This window comes from Orussus abietinus, unplaced genomic scaffold (assembly GCF_000612105.2).
Source record: "Orussus abietinus isolate OABI.00-Male unplaced genomic scaffold, Oabi_2.0 scaffold23, whole genome shotgun sequence".
Classification (NCBI taxonomy): Eukaryota; Metazoa; Arthropoda; class Insecta; order Hymenoptera; family Orussidae; genus Orussus; species Orussus abietinus.
In genome coordinates, this window is record NW_019394258.1 from 54,192 (window position 1) to 72,534 (window position 18,343).

The window sequence follows — 18,343 nt, forward strand, 5'->3', positions numbered from 1 at the left end:
CATACGGGAAATGCACCCGAGGAGGAGCGCGATAAAGTTCACGTAGACGGACACGTACACATCGAGCTAACCTGAAGGTACCTACATGCCGACTTCATCGAATTCTTCGAGGTAAATATATAAATATATGTGCGACTGAGGCAACGCCGAACGAGGGGAGTGCACGGAGGGACGCGAGGAGGTTATACGGAGGAAAGGGGAGTAACGAGATACGTGCGATGGATAATTCGTAGCGGACACTTCCTATACCTAAGTACTTAAATGAAGACGTAACTGTTGTCGAATGTGCAATATACTACTATAAGCTCTAGCCGATAAGACATTATACATTACCGACGAATTGGAAGGTGGACGCGCGACTTGGAACGCCCTACGAGTTACGATGTCCTGTCATTTCCCCGAGGACGTCCGAGGACGCCCAAGGTCCTTCCTCCCTCTCGACCCTTTCTCGATTTTCCATATTCCTGGAGAGATAACAAAAAAATATGAAGAAGCAGAAGGGGATGGAAATAAAAAGAACCACCAGCGACGCCTAGAGGTGCGAAGTCAAGACTCGGCGGGCGCGGCGACTCCTTTTGTCTACTGTATATAAATATATAAATAAATAAATGAATCTATATATATATATATATGAATATAAATATAAATATGGATAAATATAAATACAAAAATTAAAGTATATATACGGTCGCGGCGCGCTAGGTCGGCCGAGTTCTCGGTGATTTCTCGGCAGGGGCGATTGTAGATAAAAAGGTCGAAAAAAAGGAAATAGGCTCGTGATTTTCCTTTTCCTTTCGTTGTTCAGCCTGACATTTGGTCGACAAAGAGGCGGGAATAGGAGGAGGATGCACATCGACGAGGATCTCGAATCTCCGGGAATTCTACCGTCCGAACGCCCGCTGGTCCTAGACTATACATGTAACGTGACGCATTATAATTTAAAAGGAATCAATTACGAAGGCAAAAGTAATCACCAGTTTTTCCCGAGGAAGAGACACAGGAAAGGAACTGCTATTATCGTGAAGATACTTAGGGACTCGCGAGGGACTTCCGGGAATAAACGATCCCCTCCCGAGCACCCGAAACGCATGCATATAGTAGTCGGCTAGTGTACGTAAAAAATAAAGTTTCTGAGCAAAAGTTCACCGTCAGCATTATCTTAACAGTGTCCCGTGTCCCTCCCAAAGAATCAAGAACTTTAGGACCCCATTTTCCCCGGAATTTCCACGATTTTCGTATTACTTTACCAATATTCTCTCGCCGTTACTTTTTGAACCTTAAAATGGCGCCGACGAAGGAAATGAAATTCAGGGAGGTTTTACGTTCCATTGACCTTCGGCAATTTTTTGTACAGGTAGTAGGGTTCTTGGCCTTGATAAATAAAATCCAGAAGGATTGAAAGGAACATTTTGAAGTGCATTTTATTGTTCTTTCTTGAAGGTTCGTTTTCGAGTTAGAGGTTCGTCCCTTTTTGATTTTGGCAGCTGCCGGTTCATTTGCGGCTGTGGCACCATCTGGATAACTTCGATGTAACTACTTAGAGTGAAGGTAAGGATGGAAGTATAAGCGTGAGTGGACAAAAAAGAGAGGAGGTTATACAGGTCTCTGTACAGTCGGTAGGTGATAAAACATGGTACCATTCGTGAGTAAAAGCGCGTGCGGGTTTTAAATCTCTTCAGAACTCCACGAGAGGGCAGCACCTGACGAATTATCATCGGTCCATAATGGAATCCTTATCATCGAAGATACTCTAATACTCTCCAGTACATTTAAAGACGTTTCCTGGTAATGACTCGACGGTATTCAATTAATGATAAATCCACAGAATCGCGTCAAAAGATATAAGTAGAAAGGTATTTTCGGATATATATTTCTTCATATATTAATACATAGGATATCGTATAGCAATATATTAATCGGACAAAGATTCCCTCTTAAGTGTTCTCCTCCTCTACAGATACGCGACATCGATACTGGTTATTTACAAAAGTACAAAAAGCGTACAAAACAACGACCTCTATACAGTGAATATATACCTTCCGTCCTATTCGCCCTCCCGATCTACACACCGATAAATTAGGTGAATCCTTCCGAACTCGCGATAAATCCCGAGACGTCCCTATCAAGATCGAATGATCTCCCCTAAGTGAAAATCAGACTTCGTCCCTCGTTAGTATATCACCAGTAGTAGGTCTTTTCTTGGGCCATCCTAATGAGACGGGAAGTGTGGAAAGAAAAAGAAAAGGAAAAGTATTAACGAAGCAAATCGGGAAACGGTCTCATCGATGCTCTAAATAATCTACTTGCTCGTAGACGTGGTCCTCGTTTCATTTTTATCCGACATTACGTTAACCGATGTACTCCGTGATTGCCCCAATCGGCACCGATTGGTCTAAAGGAAAGAAAAGAAAAAAAGTGACTTTGCGAATGCAGGAAAGAAAAATACAATATGTATAGTGGGTCTATGTACAACACAAAGTATCACGTAAGGTGTTTCCTCCTCGGGAGTCGCGGTCGAGTGACGAGTTTGGAATGAAGATTTCTGTAGACTATCGACAACTAGCGGATCTCTATCAGCGAATCGGAACTCCAGTCTATGGACGAGATATCGATATCAGCGTAGATTCCTCTCTATTTTCTGTTTCTACAAGGGACCGCGACCCCGAGTCTACCTATCATATAAGCGTTCTGGGTTCCTCTCGAGCTGGAAGCCGATCCAGGTCCTTCAAAGTGCCCGTCGTATCTGAGAAATACAAAGTAAAGAGGAACTTGACATTCCACCAGGTACGGTGGAGGGGAAACAATTCCATAAGAGGCCCCTGAAGAGGGCCGGAAGAGCTCCAGGTCGACCGGAACTCAGGGTGTATACTTCTTAATCCTTGGCACTCGAAAATGTCCTTCCAGTCTTGGAGCAAGGAAACCTCAAAGAGTCCACCATCGGTTTTCCGTAGTGGGAGCTGGTTGCTCTTCGTGGTCGGTAGGCCGGTCCGATGGTGGACGTCCTTCGAAGGTTCTTCAGAAACTCTACGAGTAAACGTTCCTCTTTTGATTCTACGTGAGGGGAGCTTCCTAGTGTCTTTCTCTGGAGTCCTCGCGGTGGATGCTGTGTCTTCGGGGGTCCTGACTGCTCGGCGTCACAGGACGACGCTTGGATCGCTTGAACTTGGCAATGTCTTCGCCAAAAACGTCGCCAGTCCTCAAGGCTGAGATCAAATCGTCGAATTCGCCTTTATTGTCTCCCTGGCCGTTGCCATTCGCCTCGTTCTTCTTGCTCAGCGAGATGCTGTTCAGGATTCCCTCCCTCGAGTTCTTCCTCTCCATCGTCCTCTTCTTCAGCTGCGAGGATTCGATCCGTCAGTACCGACTCGAATACTTCCAAAAAATTAGTCTAACCCTTCTAAGTTACCTCTTGCTCTTGCTTCGCTCTACGTTCCTCTTCCTCGACCTTCCTCCTCATGTTCTCCACGTCCTGCCGAGCCTCGGCAAGGGCCTGAAGGAAGTTCTCGAAGATCCCGAAGAACTCGTCCGGCTGAACTCCTGCGGAGTCCTCGCCGAATAGTCTTACGGCTCGGTCGAACTGGAAGAAGGATAAAAGAAGGTCCAAAAAAGGTTCATCAAAGAGATAGGGTAAGTTAAAACCGGAATTTAATCCCAGGAAGAGAGAAAGATCATGGCTTACTCTCGTCTTCATGTCCTGGAAGAGATCCTCGGCTTCTGCCAGTCTACAGGTAGCTTGCGCTTGGAAATCCCTCATGGCCGGCAAGAACATGTCCCCTTGAAGCACCTGCGACTGTCCTCGATGGAATTCTGCAAGAAATGGCTACTTTTAACAACGCCATCTATAAACGGGGTATTAATCCTCCTTTTCTTCTTTCGATGGAATTTATAATCAAGATATCTCGGTATTTACCGATTTCCCTCTGAACGTCTTGCAGGCCGTTCTTCAGGTTCGCCACCTCTTTCTGGAGGTCGGCCATGCTGACCCTGGCAGCTGTCCTCACGTGCGGCATGTCCTCCTCGATGTCGAGGACTTCCCTGAAGCGGGATTCCAGGATCTGGACGAGATAGTGCAACAGCGTGGTGCCCTTCGAGCAGGAAGACTTGGTATCCACCAGGCGGTTCAGCGAGGCCAGTCTGAAGCCGCAGGCGTTTCCGCGAGCGTTTCCGCGATTTACATAATTCCCTAAGGCCAAAACGAGTTCCAGAAGCTTCCGGAGTCGTCTGGACCTGGCCACTTGTCTGCTGGCCTCCAGGACAGCTCGCATCCTTGGGGTCAATTCCGCGATGCTCGCTGCGAATTTCTTCTTGTAGTGCAAAGACCTCAGCCTCTGCTCGTAGTGAGGTACCCTGAAGAAAACGGCACTCGTTACGAAGCTTGAAGAGGACCAACACAATTTTTACAGACACTCCGAATCGCTTTTAGGAACGGGTCATGAAATGACAATTAACGATCACCACGTACTTAGAAATTTGATAAAGGAAGCAGTCCGCTCTGCTCTGCAGGTCCTTCTGGTGCATGTCCAGGAGAGCAGCCTCTTCCGAGGATGGAATGTATTTGAGTAGCTGTTCGACCATGTCGATGTGCAGAATGTTCTGCTGGTCCATCGAGAGTATCGTCCTGGTGATCTCGTTGTCGGACATCTTCAGCTTCGAGAGCAGGATCGTGCAGTTCTGGGCTCTCCTGGAGTCGATGACCGACATGGTCTTCTTGTTCTTCCCCAGGTTCCGTAGATCTTCGATGGACCCCTCGGCAGAGACGCCGTTCTTCTGATAAGCGCAGAAGATCTTGTCGATGGACTCGAGGTCCATAACGTTGTACAGCTTCGAGTCGTCCAGCTCGGACCAGATGGTGCCCTGCAGCTTCTGTTCCGGGATCTTGGACCAGTTGAAGGACTTGAGGGGGTTGCTCGGCTGGGGCACGTTCTTCACGATCTCGACCTGGATTATAGAAACGCTCGCTTAGAAAATACAATGCAGAGGAACTAACCATTCCTCTTCTAGGGTCTTCAGGGTTGACTTTCGATCTGGCTCAGAAATTCTGTTCACCTTCATGGGAGGAGGTGCAGCCGGCATCAGCGAAGGTGGAGGTGGAGGAGCCAGCGGTGGAGGTGGCGGCGGTGGTGGAGTAGGTTTCGCCTCGACCTTCTCGACAACCTCTTCCTCGACGATCTTTATCGTGGCCTTAGCATCATCTGGAAGACTGCCAGAGGCGACCAACTGCTCCAGCCGTTTCCGCTCCATCTTCTCATTGTTCACCTGGCGGGATAGGGCCTCCATGGTGTCCTGCAGCTCCGAGATCCTTTGTTTGGTCTCGATGTGCATCGAGGTCTCTTTCTCGAGACGCTCCTTGATCCTCGCCAGACTGGCTTCCATGTCTTCCTGAATAAGCAGGACCTCTCGTTACTCTTCTAGCCCTTCTACCCATATTCGAATACGACCAAACGGACAGTTTTAGTTCACCTTTTCCTGCGTCCTGAGGTCCAGCTCCTGCTCCTTCTTGGCCAGCCTCGTCGACATGTCCGTGTTCTCTCTCTCCAGCTCTTCTGCCTTCTTCCTGGCGGCCACCAGCTCCTCCTCCTTGGCCAGAAGGTGGACGATTTCCTTGACGTTGATGTCGATCGGCGCCACGTCGGGGTTCCTCGTCTTCCCAGGATCGCTACCCTCGGACTGCAGGACGATCTGCTGGACGATCCGGTCGAACAGCAACCAGTGCTGAGGGTAGGACCCGTAATCCACTGAAAAGGAGTTTCCATCATGAAATTAACATCGTAAAGCAATCTCACCACGAGCATATGCCTTGGCCAGGAACTCACGGGGCAGCAGAAGGCAGTGCTCCAGAAGACTGAGGAGATGAGGATAGGCGGCCGTGTGGCCGAGCTTCCTCCTCAGGAGGTCGAACATCGCCGTGGCACTCTTCGTGTCCACGTGCTCCTTCTCGAACTTCCTGGCGAGCTCCTTCTCGTCCTCGTTCCTGACCATCTCGAAGAAGTCCAAGTGCCTGTCCAGCGTCTCGTTCTCGTACTTCCTCAGCTTCTCGATGATCGGCTGGATGCCCAGCATCAGGAGCTCGTACCTGAGGTGCAGCCGAAATTCCAGGGTCACCTGTCCCGGCCCGTAATTCAGCACGGCGTTTATGAAGGACATGATGGCAGTCTTCAGGGATAAATTATCCTTGTAGATCCCGAAGTTCTTGTCCAGGTCGTTTATGATGCTCTGGAAGCGCGTCCGCTCCGAGTGGTATTGCTGGAAGTGCAGCATCGCTTCCAGGACTTTTCGGTGACCTCCTGGGACTAAACAGACCGCGCCCAGGATCTCCAACACGGATATCTTCGTCTTGATGTTCTCGGTCGCCAGCGACTGCGAGATCGTGTTAATGGCCGTGGGATGAGCCAGCACGTGAGCTCGACCATTCTGAAACGAATTCCTCCATCAGGACCAGACACCCACCAGGACCTCCAACACCTCTTCAACATCGAACTACCCCAAGCCAGGGACTTACGGAATTGTTCATCAAGGCCTTGAGACACCCAATGACACTCGTATGCAAATTGCTATTCGCGGCTTCGGCGCCCATGGTGCCCAGAACCTGAAGAAGAGCATTAAGGCCATCCAGCTCGATGAACCTGAGGACGAAGCTATGGGGCTGGGTCCTCAGGGCTGTCTTCAGCGCCTCCACCTGCCGCATCTGGTTCGACACCTCTTCGCCCTCCTCGGAAAACGGACTCTGAAAAATTCCTCCTGTTACGACTTCGTACACTTTCAGGTGTCGCAATTAAATCGCGGTGCACACCGAGCTGACTCCATTCATACGTTCTACCACTTTCACTCCTCGCTCCATATTTGGAGGCTTAAGGAGGTCGGTATCGTCCTTTCTTCTTTTCAGTCGAGTGATTCCATGCCTGGGTGCATTCGAGGGGATATGTGTGGGGATTGACGAAGAAGGCGGAAAGGAACTCACGTTTGCTATCGTCCGCACCCTTTCGATGTAGTCTTCGGGGTCGCCGCTGAGGTCCGTCGTCCTCAGTCCCCCGTCGTCCAGAGTGCCGTTTCCTTTTCTTGAGCAGTATATCTGCCATTTCTTGTTCGCAGGTAACGCCAGCACCGCCTGCCTGTTGGCCTGGGTCAGGTCCAGCTCGTCCACCAGCTCCAGGAACATCTTGTTCAGCTCCTCCTCGGCCGGCATCGGCAAGGTCGGCGTCATCGCTTGTAACGTGAGCGTACCCGTGTGCTCCACCACGCAGTAGGTGATCTCCGGTGGCTCGTCATCCTTAAGAAAAGAAAGACGCAAATCTCTGTGTCAATTCCGAAGGAATTTATAGAGCCGATTTGCGGCCGTAAACGCGTCCTACGGACGGAGGAAAAGAGAGGAAAGGAGGCCCCCTCCTCGAGGTCGGTAAAAGTGGCCGTGAAATTGGGCGAAATTTCGTGGCCAACTCCGTGACGACGACTGCTTACCGGAAAGTTCCTGGAGGAAAGATACCGGAAAAAGATGTCCCAACCAAGAAGTTACGTGATTTCGACGGCCTTCATCCAGGTCGGTAAAAGTGACCCCGAAACCGGGCGAAGCCGAAATCCCTCCGGGAGGTTCCCGGAGGAAAATTACCGGATAAAATCTCCTGACAACGAGCTTAAGCAGATTTTACGACTTCCTTCGAGGTCGGCAAGAGGCGCGAAATTTCCTGATCGAGTCGGTTCCTGAAGGAGGAGAGACATCCTCCCGTTAGGGGATTCTTATGACCCTCTTCGAGGTAGCCGAAAGTCCTGAGAATTTTCTTCAATTTCCAGCTTCTAGGAGGGAATGTCCCGGATAAGAGACGTCCCGACCACGACCTTAAGGAGCGTGAAGATGACCGTATCGCCGGCAGAGATCCTCGACATCCAGGAGACTCCGAGCCAGGAGGCAATAACCATCGGCAAAGGTCAGGGGACCGGCTCCGCATGGGTCCTGGATTCCTCGGGTACTTTCACACGTGACTAGGAAATTACCGATTCGCACATCGGGCCGATTTATCGCTTGCAAACGTCACTCGGCACCCGGAGAGATCGCTCTATGGAGGAATCCCAGGAGATGCCGGGCACCCTCTCTTTTTGGGGAGCCCGGCATCCTCCCTCGTTGATTGTAAACGACGAGAATTATACATCCGCTGCCATGTTCAACGAGCCGGCGTGCATTCCGCTGTCAAGACTCCTTAATACCCGGGGATTCCGCGGACGAGCGCAAGGAATCCCAGGAACGCTCCCAGGAAGCGGGAAAACGCGTTCCTCGCGAGATATCCGAAGAAACGCCAACCCGCCGATCGATAGGAACCCGATTAGCGATACTCCTTGAAGCCTCCTATATTAAATACCTCATCGCTTATTAATTTTCTAATCATTCCGGAGATAGCGAGAAGAGGGATTTCGATCCTACTCGCAGTATAAATATATTTTCCATTCATAAAATCCAAAAAATAATGACCAGGAGCATTTAAATCGCGATCAGCTGATCGAAGGTCCTTCGCCGGTGCGACAGGTGAACGACGCAGGACTCATTGATCCCTCGCCTCCATCGATACGGAAACGGCTTATCCAGGCATGTCCTGGAGGGTCCGTTAAGCGCATCTCCAGATGAGTGCACTCGGGCAGGATCTTGCCCTGCGTGCAAGACCACGCGGAAAGGACGATGCGCTCTCGGCGGGCAAAGAGAAGAGCGCGAAAGGAGACACCGCGAGGGAGGGGCGCGGAGATGGGAGCTCGATCTCGGGAGGAATAAACGTTCTCGTGTATAATAAATGTCGATCACGCATCGGAGAAGGCGCGTGCGGTCCGGGCTCGGACATGGCTCGAGAGCCGCGAGCTCGCGTGCTCGGACGTCGGCGGAAAAATGCAAAGTCGCAGGAAACGTGACCGCCTGACATTTATCGATCGGATCGCTCGATCGAGGCCTCTGGATTTTTATCCTCCATTTTTTAAATTGAGAAAATCTGCTGCACTTCACGGGTGGAATAAAAAAATGAACTCAGGACCCTTTTTTTTTTTTCCTAATATTTCACCACACCGAAAAAAGGAAATATATTATCGAACCAAAGACTTATTCGACTCGAATAAGTTCGACTAAATTAAATGCCACATTTGTATCGGAATTGTGACAGTTCATTTTGAGCCAAATAATTATTCTTGAAATTAACGCAATATTTCTTTCCTACCACTCGAAAGAATATTTTCTTTTTGGTTTAATGAATTTTTTTTCCCTCGGTGGAATTACTTTCATCTCGTCCTCTAATGATTGGTAGTTCGATGAATGAACTCGAGGTTTAATCGAAGAAAAAAAAGAAATGAATTTCGAGATTCTTCATGCTCATAGGATCCATCTCGTGAAATTTCTATCGTCGCCCTGGACGATCACGGGATACAGAATACAAGGGTTCGATCGAGGTCGATTTTTTTTTCTCGGTGGAATTATTTTCATCTCGTCCTCTAATAATTTGTAGTTCGATGAATGAACTCGAGGTTTAATCGAAGAAAAAAAAGAAATGAATTTCGAGATTCTTCATGCTCATAGGATCCATCTCGTGAAATTTCTATCGTCGCCCTGGACGATCAACGGGATACAGGATACAGGGGTTCCATCGAGATCGATTTCCGACCTCGCGGAAGAGCGAGGACAACCAGGTGGAGAGTCCGGGCGATTATTCCGCCGTTTCGAAAATCACCTGCGCCGGTGCTCGCCTTTACGGTCACGATGTCAAAGACCCCGTGGAAGACGGACGGGACCGTGACATTGCAAGGCCTCGGCGATCCGCGGTCAGAATATTCGATTCCTTCCTCGCCGGCTCGAATGCTTGAATTATTTAACGGCCGATTCTTCGTCACGCCTAACCCTGGGCCTGGAAACCCGGAAAGAGGCGAAAAAGAAAAAAGAAAAAAAAACCGCGCGCGACGTCCCGCGCACGAATCAGGGTCAGTGGTACCAGTGACGTCAGGCGACAAATAACGGTAGCGATTTACCGGGGAATTTCTTTTGTAGAGCGAGATATCCGTCACGGCGACAGCTGTCCTTCGAAGCCCGACACGAAATGGAATTCCGCCAAGCTGCCTTCGAGAAGGAATTCCAAAGACCGACCCCCGCGATCTTGATCGTCCGGTCGCGTTTCTGCGACCCTGGGATGAAAGCGAGTGGATTAATTCATATAAATCCTCGACATATCGTCGAGGAGAAAAACTCGGGAGACCTCGCCAGGAAGGATATCTCTTAAAAGTTCCCCGAAGAGAACGGGAGGGACAAGGAAAATATACCCACCCTGTGAAGAAAGTATCATCGAACCAGATATATATTTTATCAATTAAGAGAATAATGATATTTCACTCAAACTGGAATAAATCGAATGCAGGATTTCTTTGTAATCCTGACAATTTATTTAACTCCCTTGAATGAATAAAATATTCCTTTGGTTTGATGGATTTATTTTCTCGGTGCACTCGTATATCCTGGGACGGTACACCTCTAGACTGAATAAAATGGCTAGATATGCCGGTCTATTTATTGAATTAATATATTAATTCATTTATATATGATTATCGCTTCCCATGGGATTTGCGATGTCACCAGGTGTGTAAAATTATTCCATCAGGGTGTGTATCGACGGGGGTGATTTTTCTTTTGTTTTTAATGAATGATATTGGCTAGCCCATGACGGTGCGGACCATTGAGCGATTCTAAAAGTCCATCGATGGATTTGCTCCAGGAGACGGAACGCCCACTGGGTCTCGGCTTCCCAGGAGCCAAGCCTCTCCCAGGTGCCTAAGGTTCATTATCCAGGGGAACTCGAGTAACGTGCTGCGTGGAAAACACGTAGGCCGATTATGTCGCGAGTGTCGCCCGTCTTCGGGACGACGAAGTCGAGAATTCCCCCTCGACGGGGCTGGGTGTGTTCGGTGTTGAGATTTTTCCCCAGGTCGCGTCCCACACTCGCGTCGAACACAGGGAACGAAGACAAGGAACGGGTTCCTCGGTGATTAATTGACCTGGCCCGTGCAATTAAGACACGGCGTTTTACCTTATTTAGAAATAAAAAAAAAAGAAAAAAATAGAAGGGACTCGAAAGGATATTTCTGAATGGCACGGAATACGCGAATAATGGAATTAGGAGGCGCCGAGGGCGAAGAAACATTTTAATTAATTCCTGGATTAATTGATACGGCTCGGGCAATTGAGACCCCGCGATTTACCTTATCAGAAAGAAAGAAAAAAAAATAGGGGGGTCCCGAAGGAATATCTTGTGTCGAGTAGGATTTAAAAAACGAGGATCGTGGCGAATTCCAGGTTCCTGGAGATTTCTTTACCCCATACCTCCGGAACTACGGAGGTGCACACAGGTGGGAGGGTCGAGGCGAAGGAACGTCGTCCTTTCGAGAGCTCTTGGACCTCTCGTAACACTTCCCTTCCGCAGGGTTAATGGGCCTCGAGTGTGGAGGATCGATAATGCGAGGATGGGCCATCTCGGAGGAGTGCTTTGCTCACCTGAAGACAACCGCAGAAGGACTTCTTGACGCGAGACGGCATCGCCTGGCAGCGACCGACGAACTCCTTCAAGGGCTGCGGACTCTTAACCGGGCAGCTGGGAATCCGCTGGAAAGAAATAAAAGAAGAGACCTTATTAAATTATTATCACAATTTCTCCACCTAGTCTCGCTCCTTAAGTATCTAAGAAAAAATACGGTGACGTCTAAATAAATCCCTGAAAAAATTATTTTCCCCTCGGTCTGAACCCTGTCCGTTTGAACACCTCCGAAGAATACCTACGCAGGAAAGGTACCGTCTCCATGAAAGTGGCGTTGATAACATGTTCCAGGGGAACGGTGGGTACCCGATAAGGGAAGTGGCCGGAATATACTTCAATCCCCGAATTTGCCTCGAATTTTACCAAACTCTAAATCTTGACTATGTTGAATAAATGATTTTAAGCCGACGAGACTCTCGCGTGTTCTCCGAGTATGGCTCCGCGAAACACTCCGTTGAAACACCAGGTAGACACCTTATCGAAAGTACGGCCTCCTTATCGCGCGAAAGTTCGACCAATTGTAGGATGTAATTTATCGGACGCGTATGCATATCAGCCTCGTGACATCTTCAAGGCGACTCGTTCCCGTTGACTTTACACCGCCTCGACGAATCGGGCTTGCCATTTCCCACCGTGTCAAGGTAAATCCGTCGCGTATCGATCGGCATTCCCCGTGGACTCGAAATTTACGTGCGTGATTACCTAACTCATATCGCCGGCAGAAATTCCCCTGGGTCGGCCGTTTCAATTTCTCATGTAAATGTCAAAATAAATCACGTATTCTCAAGTACTGAAATTTCACGATTCAAGACCTGCCCGTAAGGTCCAGAGAATTTATACCAGTAAATAAATTCCAACAACTCATATGAAAAATCGTTGAAAAGCCTTTGAACATTTTTTTTTTGGTAATTTTTCAGAAATATCTTTAATCTATCTCTTATATCTCTGAACATCAAGTCGGGGGATAACTGATGTTGCACTTCGCTGTTTTTTATTTACCTCGCAGTGCACAGATCCATGTAATTTAAATTCCATAAATTGTTTAAATCTCTCTCGGGTCTCTAAAAAATCTCGGGTGCTCGTTTAAAATGTCATCAGGCTCGACCGGGATTGCCGTGTTTTGCTTCTTAGGCAAGTCTCGCGACTGGGTCACGAAAGTGACTCGATGTCGTGTACCGGAAGTGCGATAAAGTCGACACGGAACCGCGCTTTTCGCGAAAAAGACCCGGGACTTTCGAGTCGCGTTCCCGACAGACTCCCGGAACTCGAATTCCGAGTCTAAACGCGTGCGAGACGAGTACTCGTCGCAAGTAAACGTCTTTAAGTAATTCCAACATGGCTTGTTGGCACCTTGTCGACGATTCGCTTTCTCCCAACGCGCTCCCGAGGGAACAATAAAAGGAGAGAAAAAGAGAGGTTTGTTTTCCACCTAAGCGAGAAAGCCCTGAGTAAAGAAACATTAATAAAAATTAGAAATCCGCGAAGGTAACGTCACCGAGCGAAGTCTTAATTCCGCTAAGGCGAGGCTTTTTGTAAATTAACGCAAATTAACATCGCGCATGTTTGATACGTGAAGGAATAATAAAAAGAGAGAAAAAGAGAGGTTTGTTTTCCACCTAAGCGAGAAAGCCCTGAATAAAAAGAATTAATAAATAAAAATAAGAAATCCGCAAAGGTAACGTCACCGAGCGAAGCCTTAATTCCGCTAAGGCGAGGCTTTTTTACATTAACGTAAATTAACATCAGGCATATTTTATACGAGAAAAGGTGCATTGAAGGAGAAGAAAGAGGCCGCCTGGTGGGAATTGATAGGGATCGATTGGAATCGACCCTCGGGTCGTGGGTTAAGTAACGCGCTGATAATCCGCCGCATAAAAGAGGATCCCTCCTCTATCTAGTCGACTCGTTAGGGTCGTAAAGCAAAATTGCATCTCATAATCGTCGGGCTCGATTTTTCTCGACGTGCGTCAACGGCGAGAATAAAACCTGCGGGAACACTTTCGACGTCACGCGACTCCGATCGCGGGTGTCGAGGCCAAACCTGAAGAGAAGACGAAACTTCTTACCGAGTGCCGGCCGATCGAGAAAGTCGCCGAGAAGATCCCTCCAAGATGTTTACGATCGTCCCGAGAGGAAGAAAGCAGAAAGAGAGAAGAAAAAAAAAGAAAGAAAGAATTCCCAAGAGAGAAAAGGCCCCAAAAATCGAACGAGCTCCAATAATGCTCGTAATAAGCTACTAAAGTCAACTGGGGCATGTCCTTCTCTTAATAAACAATTCTGTATTTCACAGGCAATAAAAAGTGTCTTAATGAAAGTCCAAGGAATTCGAAACTCGTTCTACGGTGTTCGGCATGATTTCTAAAAATGTACGAAATTCACGGATAATTTGCTTTCAGAGCGCGAAGTCTATATGAGGGTGTCGCAAGTGTGTCGGAGGTAGAATGGAAACGATGCATTAGGGAAGGAAATGTTAAAGGACCGTAAAAATGTCAATGAGAGAATGCCCGTTTAACGAGATCGCTCCCGCCTCTGTCCGCGCGCATTGTCGAGCCGTTACGTTATTAACCTGCAATTTCGCGAGAGCTGTTACGAGGCATCGAGCCCGTATTTGTCCGCCATATATGCGCGTAATCACCGGACTATTTTTCCCGTCTGTTAGCGCCATGGATTCTTTCGGGTCGGTGCCGTAAAACTGCCGTTTAGCGAGCAAGGCCTAGCCTCTTTTCTCGCCAAGTCTCGTAAAGTCCGTTGCCATCGCGCGAGAGCCACGCGACCATTTCCACCGATTATCGAGCTTAAACGCAAAAAAAAACAACAAAAACAATAAAATATCGATACCTTTCAACAGTACTAAACATTCATTAACGTGATAAAATTATTTGGTTACTTTTCGTTGATTACATATCGTCGGGTTTCGCATTTGCCAAAGAGGAGTAGCGTTCTCCAAAATGGCGGCGATGAGTCCCAAAGCCGATCGCCATCGAGCAAGAGTCACGCGAAAATGTCCACTGATTATCGAGCCCAAACGTAAAAATAAACGCAATATACAGTCGAGTTGGTTGAGGTGATAAAATTATTTCATAACTTTTCGTTGATTGCGTCGTCGGGTATCGCTTTTCAAATGACGCGCGGCGTTCTCCAAAGTGGCGGCGATGACTTGTTAAGCCCATCGCCATCACGTGAGAAGCACGCGACCAATGCCATCATAGTCGAGTCTAAAGATACGAGTTGACGTCAATCCAAGCATACCTGGAAAAACTTCCACCGCACGAAAATCGGATTTCGCTTTTCCTAAGGACGCGCGGCGTTCTCCAAAATGGCGGCGCCGACTTTCGACGCCTCTACGTCTCGCCGCGATGCAGGATTTCGGGGGGAGTGGGCTTTTGACGTATGTTAATTCACGGGCCGTTACTTTCCCGATTAGCCGATCGTTACAGCGCCCGGAAAAAGAGAGAGAAGAAGTAGAAAGGCTCGGCCGATAGCCGTCGAATTCCTGCGTGCCACCCGCGGTCTCGGTCGTTTCGAAACCGACGAGGGCAATCGATCGGCATTCGATCCATCCCGATTGGTCTTGCGTTCTCGATTTGCTTTGCTCCTCGATCCGATTGATCCCGGGAAAAAAATCGAGGAGCTTCGATCTTCGGGGTCCACTCGGGGGCGCCCGAAGAGATTCTTCGGGACTCTCGGCCTCTCCTGATATTCCAGGAATTTTGCACCAAAATCAAATCGACTGATATTCCAGGAATTTTGCACCGAAATCAGAATCGACTAATATTCCAGGAATTTTGCGCCGAAATCGGAATCGACTGATATTCCAGGAATTTTGCACCGAAATTAAATCGACCTACATTCCAGGAATTTTTCACCGAAATCAAATCGCCTGATATTACAGGAATTTTGCACAGAAATCAAATCGACTGATGTTCCAGGAATTTTGCACCGAAATCAGAATCGATTAATATTCCGGTAATATTTCACCGAATAAAATCGACTCTTTTTGCGAACTCAATTTTGCCACAAGTGAGAACAGGACGGAAACCTCAAAATTGGAGCGACGTCGATGACCCTGTAGTCCGGTAACGGTTCGCGCCAAGAGCATATGCATCCATGCGCTTTATGGCCCCAGGTTGCACTCAAAACCGCTATTGTTTTATCATGACACTCATTGTATATTATATCTCCGCGCGTAACTTGTATTTAGTAGAGCCGGCAAGAGGCGCGAAGAATTACGGGACTACATCCTAGGTCTATGATTTCATTTTTACATGGGAACACCTCGGCAGACCTCTTTAAGGGGATACGAACTCCTCGAAACCAGTCGCTCGAAACAAAACCCAATTTTTTACGAGCATTTCCCCCTTCCTCTCGAGTACTAAAATTTCATCCAGTTCGATGGAGTCCCATAAAAAAAAAGAAAAGAAAAAAAAAGAAGAGCGTGTCTCATCCAAAGGGACTGATTCAACATTTCCCATCTGCATTAACAGCGAGCCGCTTCTCATATCACCCGCGATTGTACCCGTCAGAACCTCAAAAAATAATTCCCCACGACCAGAATGCATAACGTCGGGAACTCTTCCGTCTAGTAATTTGCATGCTTCTAGATGCAACGGAGTCGAGGCTTTTGCACGGAGGCAACGAGGCGAGGAAAAATAGGGGAAACGAGGAAACGAAGAAACGAGGCGGCAAGTAAAGGCCCGACCTATCGGAACGTACGTCTGGAGGAAGAGGCGAACCGATCGGATCGATCGATCGATCGATCGATCCCGAGGGAAAAGAGAGACTAGGAAAGGGTCGGAAGCGGATCACCCGGGCCAGGTTTCACTCTTGAAATATCTCCGGTGAGAGCCGCCGCCGTTTTTCGTTCCTCGCGGCTGGGCGCGCACTCGGGCTCATCACTCGCATTACTCGCGTTACTCGCGCGTACACTGGTGCCTGTACTCGTCCTGGCACTCTATACACGTATCCCTCAACCACGAGTAGAGGTCCTTTCGTAAGCGGGAGGATCGCGCAATGTGCACCCGGCACATTGCGAGGCTAATTGCGCGGCGCGACGATTTCGCGACGTCTCCCTTCGTCGTTGCTTTTGTATTTTCTCCTCGACGCAGACCATGGCCTCGTAAAGGTCCTCTCGAGGGAAATCGGTTTATCGGTGCCGTGCTCCTCGTCGTTGCGAAACGACTCCCGGACGAGGAATGCCAATGGGCTCGTTAGCGAATTACGCGGAGACAAATCGCGGCTGGAATGACGGTCGGACTTTTGAAAAAGTGGAGTTACGATGGCTACAAAGGTGGGGTAAGGGTGGTCATAAAAGTAAGGTTAGGATGGCTGCAAAAGTCCCACTAGAGGGGTCACGGAAGTAGGGTTAGGACGTCCACGTGGCCGGCCAAAACAGTGGAGCTTAGATAGTTATTACGCCAAACATATATCCATGATAAGTTCTCCTGTCCGAGAGTAAAAAATATTTATCAAATTGATGTGCCGAACTTCGGCGTGAAGAATTCGGTGCCGTCCCCGCATGCTTCTAAATGTATTTGCCGCGAAACTCTTCCGAGTTTCCTGATAACCGTGGGCTTGGGGATATCTTCGTCTTCGTAGAGTACACGAAGAAAGTATAATCATCTCAAGAGAGGATTTTTTTCCAAATAGGATTATCTCATCAGGCCGGAATATAGGATGATTATTTCACAAGAGGGTTATCACGAGGTGAGATTTTCCCACGGGAGGGTCATCTCACATCGGCATACAGCGGATCGTTTCGAGAGATTATCTCAAAATGAGATAGTCCCAGGAGAGGATCTCACTTCGTCGCAAGACGGGACATCCTCATGAGAGCATCGGGTGCAGCCAATCGATCAGCTGTTCTCGGTCGATCGAAATTCGTTCATCCGCGGTGCACAAAATCGCCATTGCGATCCTACCTCGGTAAATGAGACTCCTACGGGTTCACATTGATGCGGAGTGCACAAAATTGCAATTCCGAGCCTCCCTCGGTAAATGAAGCTCCTACGGGTTTGCATTGATGCAAAGTGCACGGTGCATCGAGGAAACCTAGAATTTAGGTGCGGCTCCCTGTCGATCCGCCTCTGCGCGAAGTATCCGCGACTTCGCGATCATCGGCGACCGTTTCCCAGTTTCGTTTCATGTAACGGTGAGCCTAACGAGCTCCCCCGAGAATCGGCCTCTCCGTCTCTTTGTTTCCCTCCTCCTTTCGACCTGACACCTACGAGTTATGAACAGACATCCATAGCGAAGATGATCCTTTGAAGATATCCGACCGAGGCGCCGCTTCGAGATATGAAATTCGGTGATATGAAAGTGTCATATATACATAACAAAATGTCAAAATATTCATAAAACTTTTCTCCAAATTGGGGGTACCGAATCATTTGTGAAACATCATCGCGAGATTATGGAGGCCCCAACGCAATGCTCGTGAAATTTCATTTTTCGAAAGAAAAATTTGTATTACCTCTGACAAGAACCCAAAAAAGGATTTTTTTTTCGAAAAATGACATTTTACGAGTATCGCGTTCTTCCTTAGAGCCTCCATAATCACGTATTAAAGTTTCAAATAATTCGGCACACCCAGTTTGGACAAAAGTTTTGTACATATTTTCACATTTATATGTATAGAGTATGACCCTTTCATATCACGTTAAGGCGATATCAAAGTGGCGTCTTAAGTCAATCGATGATGAAACTATATATAAATTTATTTCTAAGTTCATAAATAAATTTTTAAAAAAGTCATATCATGGGTGTCAAACTTCCAAATTCCAAATTCGCGTTGTCAAATTTCAAAC

General features: G+C 48.1%; 1 protein-coding gene across 3 annotated transcripts in view; it reads right to left on the reverse strand.

Annotated features, from left to right (window-relative positions):
* Positions 1-1,846: 1,846 nt before the first annotated feature.
* LOC105696701 (disheveled-associated activator of morphogenesis 1) overlaps positions 1,847-18,343 on the reverse strand; it is a 32,671-nt gene continuing 16,174 nt past the window's right edge. For 2 of the 3 annotated variants that reach the window (XM_012419392.2, XM_012419394.2), the window contains exons 2-12: positions 11,501-11,608; positions 6,959-7,267; positions 6,500-6,724; positions 5,814-6,411; positions 5,461-5,735; positions 5,047-5,379; positions 4,463-4,938; positions 3,911-4,347; positions 3,680-3,807; positions 3,407-3,577; positions 1,847-3,336 (exon numbers count right to left, since the gene is read on the reverse strand). In XM_012419392.2, the coding sequence (XP_012274815.1) occupies positions 3,070-3,336; positions 3,407-3,577; positions 3,680-3,807; positions 3,911-4,347; positions 4,463-4,938; positions 5,047-5,379; positions 5,461-5,735; positions 5,814-6,411; positions 6,500-6,724; positions 6,959-7,267; positions 11,501-11,608 (3,327 nt within the window). In that variant the 3' untranslated portion in view covers positions 1,847-3,069. Of the gene's footprint in view, positions 3,337-3,406; positions 3,578-3,679; positions 3,808-3,910; positions 4,348-4,462; positions 4,939-5,046; positions 5,380-5,460; positions 5,736-5,813; positions 6,412-6,499; positions 6,725-6,958; positions 7,268-11,500; positions 11,609-11,782; positions 12,008-18,343 lie in introns of those variants that run through there. The other variant, XM_012419393.2, reaches the window with a different exon arrangement.